Here is a 17,905-nt window from a genome sequence, read left to right as displayed (position 1 = left end):
TATATTTCCAAGTTTGGTGTGGAAGGACTTGCCTGGCCTGCACACAGCACTGGGCCTGTATTCATCAAACAGCTAAAAGGGAAATTTTGGACTTGGCCACGATGAATAATATGTTATCTTAAAAAAATATGAATAATTTTAATTTATTCTCATATTTTATTACATCATTTTATCATATTATTTGCATTTGATTTGGGTTTGGACATTTGATAGGATTTGACACTTTTTTTTTTCTTTTTTTTGTCATTCGCAAACAACAAGTATAAAGCTGGTATTCATTTTGTTTGCAGTCACTTCCCATGCATCTTCACTGTCTGCACCTTTTATGGTACTAAATTATCCTTTTCTCTGTGGCACCTCATCTAGCAGCAGCAGGATTTCCTTTTTTCCTCCACTTTGGGCTGTCTTTTTGTTTACTTTTTACCAAAATTTCTATTATTTCCTATTTCTACATTATAAATATATTAGATGATTGATAATTTCATACTAATTATCATGTGATCACTTGAAAGTTGCTCTTGAGGGTTACTCCCACACTTTGCTGTTTTAGGTTGCTTGATAAATGTGTCTTATTCTTTACTTGTAGTGAAAAACTTTTAATACTTCTCAGTTGTTTCTTTAAAGTGTAATTCTTTGAGGTTTAATTAATACAAGTCCTGACCTGTCAAACACCTTGGAGAAGTGGAACTCCAGATGTGAGTCAGGCATTACTGCCCAACATCAGCGCCCGACCCCACTATGGGACCAATCAAATTGTTTGAATAGCCCTCCCAGAAGAGTGGATGCTGTTATAGCAGCGAATTGATACCCAGTTTTACAATGACATGTTCAACAATCATATAATGGTTTACTGTTCAGTTGTCCACGTACTTTTGGCCCTGTAGTGTATTCAACCAGTTTATCAAAACTTTGTAGCGAGGTATTAAAAATCTTACATTGTAAATCTGATAAACTGAATGACAGAAAACTAGACTTCTTGTTGCGATAAGAAAAAACCTTAAACTAATATACAATCCTTTAAGCAGGCATGTTGTTTCCACACCACGTAACTTCAAGTCATTGCTGCATTAAAGTTTATAAAAAAACATCTCTGCAAGGTTTATTTATGTCATGCTAATGCAGTCAATGAGAAGGTAAATGATTGGCTCCTTCCGAGACCACGAGGCAAAACAAATTCGCTCAATGACTCAAAGACCTCATGCACAAGTTCACAACACATGAAAAAATGGGTGATTACTGCCCTTTAGCCTTTTAAAGAATAGTAGATTTTATTGTCTCCGGCATCTTAAAGTCTATTATGGGTTCGACCTGTGGTGCATTACGGGGAAATTACTTGGTATAATCAATGCTTATACACTATTCAAAAGCAAAAAGCTGCCATGTCAGGGAAAAGCTCTCTCTGTCAGAAAGCTGGAAGTAGCACTCTGAGGAATCCTGAAGTGGAGTCTTGGGTAGTAAAAAGAAAAACTTTAACTATTTACAAAATATGAAATAAAATTGAGATTCTGATCCAACAAGTCAGTCGTCTAATTTATCATGACAATTAAAATGCACCACGAACTTAGATCTGAAACAGCGCGTGATTTGAAAAGAACATTGATATATCTCTTTTTGTATTATCGTGCAGTTAAATGTGATCAGAATCAATTCAGCATTTTAAAAATATATGTATGTTGAAACATGCATTAAGTTTTTTTTGTCTTCACAATTTGGAACTTTAATATTATCAATAAAACTAAGTCAAATCTGAACGTATAATAAACGACTTCAAAGATCCTCACCTGGCGGCCATTGCCCTTTGAGGCTTGGAGGCTGCAGCGTCCCAGGCTGCCGTTCGGTGTGGTGCCACAGCTGCTGATGATCTGCAGCTGTTTTTCTGCGCGGTCGGCCCGGTCCAGCAGCTCCTCAATGAACTGCTGCAGACGCACCTTGGCATTGGCTTCCCGTGCCGCTGTCTCCTGAAGGAACTGGTCGATCTGGGCGACCTCCCTGCGGGCACGGGGGGAAGCGGCAATATTACTGGCACATTCTTTAACCCGAAACCCTCAAACCAACTTATAGTTGATTTGTAAATGTGTGCAAGAAAGGGGCAAACTACAAATCTGCTGAATTGTGCTTGTGACAAGGATTTACATGTTCAGCTCAGATGGATTTCTACTGAGCAAATGGTGCTTATGTGACTGCAGGACACATTTTTCCCTTCATATTTTGTCAAAACCTCTCTCCCATACACAGCAGCTGCTGTTCTGCCCTTTACGCAGACTGAGGGTTGGTGACAGAGATAAAATAAAAAAAACAGGCCAAACACAAACGGAGAGAGAGAAAAACGGAGAGAGCGAGTAAGAGAGCAGAGAAACAGAGGTTGAAAGAGCAGCTGGATATTTATAACCGCGGGCACAGGACGGCTAACAACGCGTCAATTTAAGGGACAGTGTGTTACCCAGATACATAGGCAAACAAGCCAGGAACTCAGAAAACGGGTAGTTTAGTAGTTGCCTGCAACCTGCTCGGCATATATTTCTAGCTTTCCCCGCAGTGATTTTTATTTGTTTCATCTAAAAAAACTATGTGTGACTGAATAATCATGCATGCAAATGGTTCTGATGATAAAAATTCCTAAATGTTCGGATGTAATTAGTCAGATCACATTAGCTCAATAGGTTTAAGCTTGGATTATGAATTATATAAGCAGCCCCTAATGTCCAGTACCAATGAGCAGTCTCCGCAATTATGGAAACTGGCCTTGACTTTGTATTAGTTCAAATCAGCCAAAAAAGTTAAATCACCCAATCTTCAAATGATGACAATGGAAAATGTTATTTTTTTCCTTAGCGACAGTTGCCACAATGAAACAACACGACATTAAAAGAGATGCAGATAAAGTTCACCTGAGGAATGTCACCTCTCTCCACACTCAGTTATATTCATCTTTTAAACCTGCTATGATTTTTTGGCCACTTCGGGGCAGTGGGGACAAGCTGTGAACACAACATTGAAGCGTTATCTTTTAAGGTGATATGGAGAAGGTGTTAGCAAAAAGTTGCTTATTCACAGCTCTAGCAGTTATGGAGCAACACTGTCATTAATTCAGATCGTTGCTTATTCTGGCCGCCTGGCAAATGGAAGTCCAATCTTCACTCTGTTTTAGCTCCGTTTCTGGTCTCTAACCAACTCCTGAGGGAACTCTGTCCACTATGTTCACCAGCTAGTTGCTAACTGTGCCTGGCAGGTCGTGTACAGTGGGCTTTAAGAGCTTTTACACTGTGAACAGCTGCCTGCTGTAGCGGAAAATGACTCAAAGAGAGCGGTGAGAGTCAACCACAGTATAGTTGCAGATGGATGAGATGAAATTCGCTATAAAGCTCCATAAAGGGGACCTGCAGATTCAGGTGATAATATTCTGTAGGTTCATCACTACAAGCGACTGCTTCATGTCACATTGTTCTCACATTGTCATTTATACATGGTTATCATAAAAATATTGCTAACTTACTACATAAGTTTTTCAATTTCTACAACTGATAATAAATGTTTATTATGGATTAGTGTGTTGTTTATTTATGGATTAATTCATGTGACATCTTCAGTTGCTTCAACAGTCCTAAACCCAAAGATAACCAAGCTTTAAATATAGTATACAACAGGCTAAATCAGCCAATCTTTGCATTAAGAGAGGCTGAAATCAGCAAATGTCTGGTATTTCTGCTTGATACAGACTAATCAACTAATCAAATATCCTTAATGTTTAAGGACTAATTGTTACAGCATTACTTTTCATATCCAGACAAACCTTTTCATATCCAACTATCTTGCCACCACCTGACCCAAAATCACACCTCCCCTCCCCTCTACAGACCTTTTCCTTTTTCTTCTGCCTCCATGTAGGACCTCTACAATTCCTAGAAGATAAAGACTCTAGATAAAGATTCCTTTTCCTTATGTATCTGTGGTTCGGTCCTTATAAACAGCCTGGGTCTCTATTGTATAAACAATGCAGTCAGGAGAGTTTAACAAGGTAATTCAGTCATCTGACCTTGACAAAGCCAAAGGAACCATTAAAAGGTTCAGACCAACACTGCAGACATAAAATCTGTGTTCCTCCAGTTTAAATTGGATTGCGTTTCTTCTTTTTCCCCCTTCAGATATCTTTAACATGCCAGGAAATAAACCAAGCTGCACATCTATAGTCTGCACACCTCTCATACAAGCACTTGTAAAATATTCAACACTTACAGCTGTTACACAATCCAGAATCATTTCAAAACAGTACAAACACTCAAAGCGAATGTTCTTGAAATGGGGGCACTCTAGGTTAAAAATAGTTTGGAGTCTGGCATAGTTAACTTTTCTCATCTTCAGGCAACGATTACAAAAATATGACTTCAAAATTTGTCTGTTAGAGAGAAATAGAGCTAGAAGTGCTGTCATATTTTTGTGAAAATAATCAGTGAATCAGTAAATTATACGATAATTAAGTGGCCATAACTTCTCTTCTTCCCCTCTGTGATCAATCCTGTTTAGAGTTTCTCTTGGTAATTGCTCATAATGTGATATAACATGATTTTTTATCTATACTGGGCTCACTTAAACAGGCCTATTACTGTACACTGTTTCCGCTGCTATGAGATGTCACTCCTCATTGTGGAATATACAGAGAAAAACATGAAGAATGTCTTCATTTGAGACATGAACACTCTCAGCTCCAAGCTCTTCCGTCCATCTCATGGGAGCTACGCTAATGAGAGCGATGACAGTGAACCAAAACAGCAAAGTTGCAGGCTGTAAAACCAAAACAAAGAGCTGAAAGATACTAAAATGCTCTATATAGCCTAGTTGACGTGCAGAGTTGAGTGATTTTTCTTTGTGGGTTCATCACTCTGAGCGACCCCTTACACATCATATAAATAATTGATTAAGCTAAGATATGCTCGAAAGCAACCACTCCGCTCCTCCCACCCTTCCCACCTTCTGCTCCGTTACGCTCCAACAAGCCCTTCACCTAATAATAGCTTGAAGCCTCGGTGCTAGAGGAGTAGTAGACCAGAATTGTGCTCACTTATGAATTGACAGCAGTGAGCTCTGACCCGACATTGGCCTTCTCTGATTGGTTAGAAGGGCGAGGCTCGGTCAAAAAACTTTAGAAGGGAATATCTGTGCACCGTTGCCAGGCTGTTCAATGAATCTGGGTTACAGAAACATTTGACAGCACCTCTCCACATTAAGATATGTTTTGGAGCATTTTTCTCTCACTATCTATGATTATTTCTCTGTTTTTACCTTTGTAATTGCTTTTAAAATGCTTCTATCGTCTTAATTTGTGTTTCAATGTGTTGAGCTATATTTTCTATTTATTTTTAATGCAATATATAAAGACTTATGACTTGCCTCAGTGTATGAAATGTGCCATACAAATAAACTTGACTTGCCTGAAGGGAAGGAGAGATTGAACGATGGTAGAGCTAGACAACGATAACCATATGATCTGCTTTGTGCAACATAAACACAAGAGTTGCTTTCGTAAATAATCATGTTTACATGGAGGATTTGCTCAAAACTCAAAGTCAATATCAAAAGTGTCCCAGGATTGCACAGATTCAAAATATGAACACTCTTCAGTCTAATCATGCAACAAATTTTTAGGCATTTTTTGGTGAATTGCTGCAGTGATAAGGTCTGCAAGACCACTGTGCTCATCAAAAAACACATAATATGCAGGAAGACAGATGCTGGATGTGGGAGTGCTCATGTCAAAATAGCATGAATTAATAAACTGCCTCCGTAGATCATATAATTGATCCATCCTACTGTATATAATGTATCTCATTAGTATAACTGACTCCAAGTATCATTTATTTTGATTTAATAAATAGAGCTGTACCTAATGTGATGTATGAGTAAGCAGCAAAAGTTATGCTCTCATTATTCAATTTGATAAACAGAGAACAACGTGACTGAGCACTGTATCAGTTCAGCCTCCAGCAGAGTAACATATAGCTTTCTCCGGACTTCTGGAAATACCAGTTGTTTAGCTAGGTGTGTATGTAATCTATTTGTGTTTTGGCATCTGAATTTTCATGTAGCTGTAATTTGTCTTAATCAATTATTAAACTGTATCAGCGACACACAGTCTATGCGATGAACATGTTAGAAGCAGCACAGGAAAGTCTTTCCCTGTGCATGGAAGAAATGCACGGATGAACCAGACCGCCTGGCTGTCAAACCACTCAACTGAAGGGACCTCACTCAGCACGGAAATCCTAGAAGAAAGGGAGTAGAAAGGGAATCAGGCAAGAGATCGAAAGAACGAGTTAGATGGTGGAGGGTGGGCAGTAGGGAAGGAAAGGAAAACAATCTTCACCAGACCCTGAGACACAGGCACGGAGAAATGGGTAAGACCAGAAATTAAGAGGAGAGAAGAAAGTGAGGACTGAAGCTGATAAAAACCAATTAGGAGGAGGGAATGGGCACAAAGACTGTGAGAAAAAAAGCCACACTGCAGAGGCTAAAGCAACAGACAGCAAGCAGAAATCTGCAGTCATGTGGAAGCAGAAATTACAGGAGGTTTGACAGAGGAGGAAAGAGAAATGGGATGTGGCTGCTTCCTGTTGTCAATCCTAATTTCAACACACAAACTCAGACGTACACACATACACTACGCTCTCGCAGTGTGACTCACTCCAGCACCTCAGAAATAAAGCCTCAAGGTGAAAAACATGTCAGCGTGTTTACCCGGATGCTGGGGGGAGCTGGAAAGGCAAACCGCCATCTTTCCTGGGTGATGAACATGCAGATTGTTAGACTGGGGCGCGATTCAGAGAAAATTACTCGGTGGAGGTTCCCGCTGGATCAACACCGTCCTCATCACACCGAGTTGTATTCGTGGGTGAGGGGGAACCACATATTTCTGACCCTAGTGTTCACAGTCAGAGTTTTAGACTCCTCTCTATCCTTGTTTCCATCTGACAGACAAACACACACACAGACACACCGAACATCCAGATACACACTTTATAATGCACACACATGCTTTGCTGTGATGTTGTGTAACAGCACACAAATTATATTTAGCTTCAAATAAGAATACGGACCTAGTAACAGCATAAAACTTAAAGAAACAGTCTGACATCGTGGGAAATATACTTATTTGCTTTCTTGCTGAGTCGATGAGCTATTAATTCCTTGCAGATATGAAATACATTTCCTTTGCTCTTTACTCTGATCTTTACTTTCAGCTATAGAGTCTCTTTGTTCTCTTAGATTCATAGGATTTTGGAAAAAAATCAAAAATTATGTTTATATATAATGATCAAAATTGCACAACTGATCTTACCACAAATACCACATGTATGTTACCAAACTGTATTGTGGTCAAGGGAACAAATAAATCAGATCGTGCTAAATTAACTCATAACATCAGGACAAATTCAGCTTTTCAGGCACTGTCTCATTAACAATGACAGAAATTAAAGAAATGACTTGTAAATTATTTACTTGGCTTGGAACAGAGTATCAGGTATTTAAATACAGTAAACAAAATGTATCCAATATTAACTTGTGTTGGGACAAAATGTAAATAATTGACCGAAGATGTCACTCGGATACTGGGTGTATCTGACATACACATTATCATCATGAGTCATTTCACTGAATACCAATGATTACGTTGAACTACTGTTAAAGAGGATTAGAACCAGACTGATAGATCATCCAGGCCCATATTAGCTTAGCCTATATACAGTATATATTATAATCGCCATATATGTCAGTGAATAAGTAACAAGACACTGTAGTGCATAAATGCAAAAGATATATTTGAAGTAATTTAGAAACAGAGTTGGAATTACAAAGATTCTCTGCCAGAAGTTTATTTTTCAACAGTAAATGGTTCTCATCAAAATGTTCTGTTTATATAATGTGTTCATGTAAAAAAAAAAAAAAAGAAAAAACAATACTGCTTGATGTATTATTATTTAATATTTTTAACTGTCAAATAATTTTTAACTGTCAAATAATGTCAAATATTGGCCTCAAAAATCCAGTCCTGGTTGGGATATCCTTAGGATACAATTGAAGTGAATCGCTGGCTAAATTTCACTAATTTCAAGGACGAGCTCTTCTCTCATGCGATGCTATTATTCCTCTATGGGTGAATTTCTGATATTTCTTCCCACTCAAATCCCTGCATTCACAATTGTGACAACACCATATATGAGCAGTGATTATTCTTGCCACTTTCCTTGAGCCGAACTGTTATCTCCCATCTTCATATGGGAACATGCTCAATGAAGATGATTTACATGGATTGAATCTAACCTCCATGAATATTGTTTTACACTTCCAATTAATCTTCCCTTTTGAACTAAATATTATATACGCTAAGCTGTGATGCAAGTATTGTTCCTCACTAAATCCTAGAACACAGACACGCAACAGTGGAGATTCAATCAATACCACTGGTTAAAAAGAATAAGTGCTAGGTTTTAGTTTTACTACAAGTCTGTGGCCAAACAACTCAAAAACTGGTTCTACTCTTTGCTGCTTTCTCCCATGAGACTGGAATAAGGGGCATGTTTACTTGATATGGGATTAAAATCTGAGGCCTTCTTGTCCCTTTAAGCACTTGGAAATAAAAAAAAAGCACAATTCATTCTTTCACTCCAGTCTTGCTAAATTTAGGTCTGGAGATTTTCAAACCCAGCAACCTAAGCTACGGTTATTTTTTTTTTCATTAAACAAATGAAAATGGGTTTTGAGAACCTTAATAAATGCCTCATGCTGCTACAATGATGCATGTGCACAGAGAAATAATGAAGAGCTAAGCCAGCCCTGTTTCATTTCCCTTCTACTTAACAGCCATAACAAATAGTCCAGTATAGCAAAGACATCCAGCTGTAACAGGCACGATTAATAAGGCATGATCTTCTGAAAGGTTCTGTTTAAATGTTAATTACAATCACTGGTCAGCCCCCTTTCACAGTTGTCATCATCTCTGGCCATTCATTCAAAATTATGCCTCATTAATATTTAGGAGCAGAAATGATTGACTGAAAGGGCTGCATGAAGAAGATTGGATGTTGTATGAATACAAGCTTTTTCCGGGCTAACATAGTACAGCTGCTCGTGGGTCGCCCCGTTTTGATACCTGGATGAAATCGTTTTCTTTTTGTCGTAATGTCATATATTTGTATGCATATACACACACACATAACATAACACAGCACATCACAACACAAAGAAATGGCAGCATGCGGAGCTCTCTGGAGAGTAGGGTGACAGGAGAGGAGATGTGAGACAGACAAGGATGAAAGGGTGAAGAAAAGAGATGATGAAAGACACACTGGCTGAAATGTGCTGTTTTCAAAGCCCCTCTGGAATAAAAATGTATGACTCGTTTCCCAAGAATCCACTAATCCAGGTCATGGCTCAGATCAATCAGGGGAAAGTAAATATTTTATCATGGTTCGACCAGGCCTCTCAAAATTTAAACAAAATGGCTGAGTCAACCCGGGATACAACAGCAAGGTGACGATGAGGAGCATTTCAACATGCATGACAGAAAGAGGATGGATCCATAATGCGAGAATATGCCACCTGAAATTCAGCTATCTGAATTTCAAAAACAGAGAATTAATCTGTCCTCAAATGTTTGTGTGCAGTGATGATGTTTTGTATTTTTGGTGCAATCATTATAAGAAATGTAGGATGAAAATGTTTAAATTGGGCTGCAGCTAACGATTATTTCAATATTGATTAATCTGCCAATTATTTTCTCTAACCAGTTTCTTAGTCTACTGAATGTCATGGAATGCCCTCACGTCTAACTGAGGGCTAACAACCACTGGATCATCCATACATTACAACCTGGGTCATGTATTAACACACAGAACCCTTTCTGGTTAGAGGCTACTTCATATCGCTGCAGGAAATCTGAATGCAGTGCTGGCTGGCTTTACAACTTGCTTTATTAACGCTCTGCATTGTACATTATAGCCTTAATATATCTACCGCAGACATCCAATCCTTGCAAATGAGCTTGGTAAGTACATAAATTGATAAATGTGCAGAATTCTATGAAATACTTGTTAATAAACTTATTTCTAATATTAAAAAATCTGCATAGTGCATTCTGTGCATGCGTGTACAAGTGCTTGGCATCATTACTGCAATTTTTACCAACATCCTAACTATTTACCGGCTTACATGACATCTGTTCCTCCAGGGTGTGGAAAAATGTTACTCCACTGTCTTATGCTTTAATATTTGCTTGAGATATACTGCAATTGAACATCTGTAATAGAAACACAGACCCCCCTGGATTATATCCATCTTTATGGCAGGCCCAAACTGTCCACATCCGTAGATATGCTGCAGATCACATTCCTACGCTCATTTCTTTTCGGCAGAAAGCCTTCAGAAGTCTTGGCAGTCTAACACTGCATGCTCGTCTCCATCAGACACTGCAGTTAATGAGGCAAGCTCTCTCTCAGCCCTGACAGCTTCACTTTGCATTCAAGATTGCTGCTCAGTGAAGAACGAGCTTGTTTTTCTAAGGGGGGCAACATTGACAGCAAATAGCTACATTCCTCCATGGTTTGTGCTGCCTTTGGAGCCTCCAGCTTTCTTATGCTACACAGGGCACTCTTACTTTATCATAGCTTGCTGGATGAATAAATCAAGCCTCTTGGTTGAGGCCTACTGCAGCACTGTGTGTGTGTGTGTGTGTGTGTGTGTGTGTGTGTGTGTGTGTGTGTGTGTGTGTGTGTGTGTGTGTGTGTGTGTGTGTGTGTGTGTGTGAATATGATATGATAATCTGACGGGAGTTTTCTTTGTACTGCTCTCCTCCCTTATCTATGCAGAGGGTGGACACACATTATCTTCAAGCTGCAATCCTGCAACATTGAGTTTCTCCCGTTTGTACCCTATACTCTATGAGATGTGTACAGTTAGCTATGCATCGACCCAATATGATGGATCAATATCAGCACGGATACCCATCTTATTAAGTGGACGAGGTATTGGCCAAGACATGACCAATCCACATTAAATACAGTTTCTTAAAAGTCATTATACGACTCACTGTTTCCACTATCAGTTACATTCATTCAGTCATGGCAGGGAGCTTCGTCACATAACAATGGTCCCAATTAATGCACAGGTCTAAATGATACTGTATCAACCGCCTGTAAATCTCATGCAAACTTTTCCCCAGAGAAGAGGAATAATTAAGTATTAAAAGAACAGAAGCTGATGATCTGGCTGCCACTGGAGCAGACAGTATTATGTCCTCCTGCAGGAGCACTCAGTGAGGATAGCCATCATTTCCTTGGCTATGTAGGAAACGAATCTCAAATTGAAGTGCCATATGAAATGCTAAGGACAAGATCAGTGTTAATTATAAATAGCTCTTCAAAATGATCCATTGGGACAATATTAAGACAGTTACCCTATTAGCAACTGTAATCATTTTGTAAACACCTAGTAAACTTCACTGTATGTCATCAAGCAATTATTAATCATTGGAAAGATTACAACAATAGTCGACATATTTCTGAGTCATACACAATATCAGGCTGTTTTCTAATTTGAGTGAATCTGTAACACGCTGAAATGTTGGAGATAACCATCCCACCATTTTTCATTTCTCCTCAGACTCCAGTTTCTGCTGATTACTGCTGCTTTCGTTTACGCCAACTGCCATGATAGCACTTAACAGCCACGCTTCAGAGACTCTGTTATTCATTCAGTTTCTGCTGCTACATTGTGGTGTGACATTTATCAGTACAAATTCTCAGTGACTGTTAAAGTATGAGTATGTGTTCTGTTTATGTGTATATTAAACTAAACTGCACGCTGAGATTGTAATCAAGACAGTATTGAATTGAACAACAGGTACTTGAGGTGTTTTATATGCTTTTCAAAATTATTTACAGTGTTTCTGAATGCGGAATAAATGATCAGGTCGGGGTCATATTTTATTTCATAGAGTTTTCTTTTGGTTGCTTAGAAAGCCAAAGGTGACTAACATTTTTAGCATGTGACACAAGTGATGTACAACATGATGCATATCTCCCTGAAAGGGTACACAGTTTCACAGACTCTTCAAAGTAACTGGTGAAAATCAAAGAAAAGGAAAATCCAATGAGTGTTTAAGGTTGTTAGGCAGACACGTTTAAGCCAATAAGCTGCTCTGTCTGTTAACTACTGCTTAGTCATCAACCCTGCTGAACATTCACCGACTGTGACGCTCTTTTTCCATCTCAGACCCTCTCTGTATTTTAAAGCCTGAATGAGCTTACTGTTTGAAAGCCAGATTCTCCTCAGAGAGACAGAGACAGAGACAGAAAAAGTGGATGTTTGTGAGAGAAGGAGAAACTGGGCTGCAGGCATAGCTGGGAGGCAGTCACACACACCAGGGAAGGATTTAAAGAATATGACCTTCCGGGTTCGATGTTGCCAGGTTTCGGGTACATGACCACAGCTACTGTAAGCTTTACAAGAAAGAGGAGGGACTAAATAGAAGAAAAGTACACTTTTCTCGTGCTCATTCAAACCCTGAAACCCTGCTCTGTGTTATCATGAGATCAGCCATTTCAACTTGTATAACAAGTTCAGCTGTCTCTGAAATAAGACTATGTAATAGGAAACATATACATTTTTTTTATGCTGTCTCATACAGAGAGATTTATGACACTTTTGTAAGTTAGCTTTGACCTGCAAAGACCTAAATAACCTACTGTACATGCATATATTTCCTGAGATTTAAATTGGCACCAATGAATTCATATTGTGGATTTAGGGGACGACACTAGTGCTAAAACAATTAGGCAGCCAACAATGATTCATTTAAGTAACTTACACATGTGTACAAACACACATGCAGTGCAGGGATGTGTGCAGTGGTATGTCTTTGATGAGATTAGAGGCCTTGGAAAGTGCCTTTCTGTCTCTGACCTACTGATGACATTCAGGCCTGATAAGGAGACCAAAGAGATGTGATAAAAACCGAGAGGAAGGTAGAAAGACGAGGCTGGCTGTCCTTATAGACACAGACGCAACACAGATACCAGAGGACTTTAATGTGAGCCTCGAATGACACTTGTCAACACTTGCTGATCATTTCAACGAAGGAAAACGGTGTCACCAAGAAAAGAGTTTGTGTTTGTGGTTGAAGATGCCATGAAGTACGACAACTTAATCAATACAAGTTGACAGAAACTACATTTTTTAAAAGCCTACTCTAAAATCTTCACCTGACACCTTTGTTGAACTATCTGAGAATAAAATCAGATTAACTACTTCCTTGTACTTAACATTATATAACCAGCTAATTGAATTCTTCTGTTTCCAGAGCCTTCTTTTCGCATTAGATTGTTATTGTGCATAATGATTCCCTTATTAATAATGAATAAGAAACTGGATGACTATTTGGCATGGGCAGAATATTTCTTATGGAAATTTAATGCCATGCATCTTTAAAAACCTAATTGGTGAGACAGGAAAGGGGCAAGCCATTTTGTAAAATAATAACATATAATGGTAGAGGATACATATGTCATTTTAACATAGACTTATCTTCAGTAAAAATAATATATTTTACGCATTGCTTCTACACTGTCAAACCAAAAATAGCATCAATGTTTGGAAAGCACAATAAATCATCCAGGGATTAATTTCAATAAAAACCCTGAAAATCAGTAAAATAAAGCCTGGTCTTACTCACTCTTTGTGCCATGCCGTGGGAGAGCGCCAAATAATATTCAATAGATCCAGAGCCACCAATAACTTGCATCACCACTCTGATTTACATCCAAGTACTTCTTCTATTTACCCCAGCTGTACTTTTAACTATTTCATGAAGCAGCATGGCAGCTTTATGGAGGGACTGGCAGCGGGGCTGGGAGAGACAGTAGACATCTCTGTTGCCGAACCAGCTGCTCCTGTCCAACCCTCCATTCAACATGAGCAGCTAACCAGCCCTGGAGGGCAGTGGTACAAGGAGACAGCAGCGAGACAGATGCAGAGCACATCTGGTGGGTGGATATATATGAGAATGAAATTACGCTATCAACAGAGCGGTGGATGTGAAGGAGAGGAGGTGAGTGTTTGTATGCATGATAATGTGTTCTATAAAAAGGACTGCAGTTTGGAGCTGTGCCTGCCACGTTTTGTATACACTGTATATACACCATACTAATTGTTATAATATACAATATTTGCAGTTAGTATACCAAAGAGAAATTTACTTTACTCTTACTTAAGATGATGGACATCACACAAACTGCAACTTTGGAAAGCCAATGCAAGTTAAACTTCACAAAAAAAAGGCAAAATTTTCTTCCAAAAAAATCATCACCATCCACATTTGTGTTTTTGCAGCTGTTTTTTTTTTTTTTTTGTCACTCATACACTGTGAACACATCACATACTACATACTAAATCAAACCTGCTAAAATATATTATGTAGCATGGAGTTGTGACACAGTTTAAGTCAGTAGAACAAGTACAATTCACTTACTGTTGTTTGTGGTTGAGCTCCGCCTCCTTGTTCACCAGATCCTGTTTGAGGTTAGCTAGCATTTCCACAGAGACGTCCACCTGCCGAGAGAGCTCGGAGGCCTTGTCCTCCAGGTCTTGTTTCTCCTGGCTCAGCCGCTCGCTCTCCTGTTTGGCCCGCTCCAGCTCGGAGCTCTTCCTCTCCAGCTCTGCCTGAAGACGGCCTACACGGGCTGCTATTTTCTGCTCCACCTACAAGACAACGAGCACTTGAGCTTCTTAATGTCCTGCCATAATCACCAGGTTATATGAAACACAACTAGATATGCTAATTAGGTCTTCAACTAAGATTCAGTTATTAAAACATTTATTAACAAAGGTAAGAAGGTAAGTCAAATCAGTTATACTTACACTCGACTTCCCTATACACTGTCAGTGCTCTGTTTTTTAAACAGCTTGGTTCCTTGTCTGAAAATGTAACTTCTGAGCATAAAATACTCTTTGAGAAAAGTTTAAGTGTGGAAAAAAGAATGGAAAATCAGTGGTGCAGTAATGGGCCTTCCAATTTAGAAAAGATGCAAAGATTAAAACTTCCCATCTTCTAAAAACTTTGATACATTGGTTGATATCTTTATTCTCTGATTATTATTCACTATATACACATTTTGGTCAGCAAAGAACTTCTCTGCTGCAGAGCTCAAAGTTCTCAAAGCAGACTGAGGACATCAGGAAGAGTGCTGCTGGTGGTTCAATGTCTAAGCCCCTATGTGTACATTTTTTAAGTGATAACATCTTACAAACGACTCATTTGTAAGACTCATGATAACATTTTTTTGTAGAAACAAAAGATCCCACTCAAAGTTGGTGGTTTGCTTTTATTCTATTCACTTTCAGGTTCCCCAGGTTAGATGACTTGGGGAGGGGCTTCTAAAGGCTGCATGCAATGTTTGATACAACCACTGGTGAGCACCAAAATCTATAGTCTCTTTCACCATATCAAGCACAGCGATCATAATTACCTCTTCAGACAGTTTCTCCAGCCTCTCATCCAGCTCCAGCCGTTCAAACGCCCGCGCCTTCAGCCTGGCCAGGCCTTCCTCATAGGCCGCCTCCACTGCACTAGCAGCTACATTAGCAGCCACCGCTACAGCTGTGCTGGGGTTTCCATGGGGACCTGGGTCGGTGGATGTCATGGCTTTCTTCATAAAAATCTCCCCCAGTGGAAACTCCACATTGGGAATATACCGAGCTGCACTGTTGGAGTTGGCCGGGGTCAAACTCAGGTCGTCCGCACAAGGAAGTTCACGGCAAGGGAAGCGTCGCTCCTTTAAAGCTGAAGGCCGCAGCGGCTCAAAGGGGTCGTTGTTGTTGGCGGGCGTGAGGAGAGCTCCCTCAGCCACTAGGGGCAGCAGAGCAGCGGCGTCACATACACTGTTGGACTTGGAGAGGACGTAGAGGGTCTCGTACGTGTGGTTGTACTCCAGGTGGGCACGTAAGGACGACAGGCTTCGGAAGCGCTTGTGCTCCCCGCAGCGAGGACAGCGGTATGGCAGGTCCAGAGAGGCCATTCCGTGCAGTAACTGCCGGAGGAGACGGGGCGCTCACGCAGCACAACAGTAGCGCCAGTATGAGGGCACAGATGTCAGGCACCTGACAGATCCTCTCATGGTGGAAACAGGACAACTACAGAAAGTCAGAAGGAAGAGAGATTCCATGTGCAATGGAAGAGCCCCGCTCCACATAGTGGCAACATTCAACTGGTCTTCGCACTTCATCCCTCATGGCTCCCCTGCCTGAGGTCCTAAAACAGAGGGAGAAAACACAAGTGCCTAATACTGTGAATTTTGGTATAACATCAGATGAGAATCAAATGAACAAATGGAACTTAATCAAGTTAAATAAACTGCTGACAGACAATTGATGGCAGTGACTCATCCGATTGCAACCACAAAAAAATATATTGGGGTCCAGTGCTCAGGAGCCCTTTTTGTTTGAAGATATCCTCGTTGCAGGAAAATGCTGGGTAAGTAAATCCTGTTTACGGACTCCTATAACTGTTGATTGAAACTTTTTCCCTCTTCTTCACTAATTGTACTATGAAATACAAACTGGGGAAATGCAAATGGATCAATTAGTGAGAGTGATTGTTAGCGCCATCATTAATTTACAGTCTGAAGTCTACGAAGTCAGGCTGGTCAAATCTCTTTAGTCCAACAGTGCTTTACAAAGGGACCTGGTCACCAACAGTAGGAAAGAAACCCTACTATCGGTTATCTGAGTTGGCTCCTAAACCCGTCTTTTGCTTCTGTTGTTCCTTGTAAGCCTTAAATGCTGCCTTATATTTTTAACAATATTGCAGTTGGGGGTATAGAAAAGTCAATTAAATGTTCAACATACATTAAACAAAGGAAACAATTTCTGAATAACAATGAACCTTGGCAAATATATTTTATAAACCTTTACATTTATCATTTCCATCTGCTACTTAGATGTTGAGCACAGTCAAGCTGCTACAAGAACCCTACATCACTGTGTTCACCCAATTACCCAGCACTTGATAATCCTGATGAAATAAAAATTCAGCCTCCATTGGCTCCTCTACGTCAGGTCCTTTAATGAAAGTATAATCCTTTAATCAAGCACTGTACTGAAAAATATTTTTGCAAGATCTTCAGGTCAGTGTCAGACACCAGCGCACTGAAACCAGCTCTAGATAGTGGCTAGATAAGTCTCTCTGACTAAACTTGTTCCTCTATTACAGCAAAACCAAACCAGCGTCATGGCCTACCAGCAAAAGTTAAAATTATCTGTTTGAATATGGTTGTTCTGTTATCTACACTGTCTATATGGGCTGCTGTTCTTTTTTCTGTCTGTTCATTTTCATTTTCATTTTCATTTCTCCGTAATTTAACCAGGGTAAAGTTAAGGTTCAAGAGAGACCTGGCCAAGAGGGCCAGAGTATACAAAATATCCAGATACCATTAAAGAGACCAGACAGAAATCCTGTTAAGATGCAAAAGATGTAAAAGAGTAACGTGATTTGTGTGTCCTTTTCCATTTCTACTATTAAGAATATGGTGATAGATCCTTTAGGCTCTACTGAACTCATCCTACATCACGTTTAGTGTTTTTCAGCCAATAAAAAGAAGATCCTGACTGTCAAGTCAAACAATCAGCAGCCGAATGGATGCTGGTTCAAACACCAAGAATACTAAAGCCCAGAACTTGAATTGCTGTACAATGTTGATACCGCCATTTTTCATCCACATGGAGTGCATATAAGTTGTAGCCCATGTCGTAGAGTGTGCACAATCTGTATACCAACATGTACGACTTGGACTCTTACAGCTGGTCAGCAATGGTGTACACGAATCCAAGACTGGAGCTTGAACCAGAACAGACTTTTTGAATG

General features: G+C 39.7%; 1 protein-coding gene across 1 annotated transcript in view; it reads right to left on the bottom strand.

The window, feature by feature from the left end:
* fbxo41 (F-box protein 41) overlaps positions 1–17,905 on the bottom strand; it is a 50,815-nt gene that overhangs the window by 22,224 nt on the left and 10,686 nt on the right. Inside the window, exons 2-4 of the mRNA XM_040144935.1 lie at positions 15,513–16,294; positions 14,516–14,745; positions 1,782–1,989 (exon numbers count right to left, since the gene is read on the bottom strand). Coding sequence (XP_040000869.1) covers positions 1,782–1,989; positions 14,516–14,745; positions 15,513–16,061 — 987 coding nt within the window. The 5' untranslated portion in view covers positions 16,062–16,294. The remainder of the gene's footprint in view (positions 1–1,781; positions 1,990–14,515; positions 14,746–15,512; positions 16,295–17,905) is intronic.

The sequence above is a fragment of the Xiphias gladius genome, chromosome 15 (genome assembly GCF_016859285.1).
Source record: "Xiphias gladius isolate SHS-SW01 ecotype Sanya breed wild chromosome 15, ASM1685928v1, whole genome shotgun sequence".
In the NCBI taxonomy this organism is placed as follows: Eukaryota; Metazoa; Chordata; class Actinopteri; order Istiophoriformes; family Xiphiidae; genus Xiphias; species Xiphias gladius.
The sequence above is the reverse complement of the archived record's forward strand: the minus strand, read 5'-3'. Positions and strand labels throughout refer to the sequence as shown.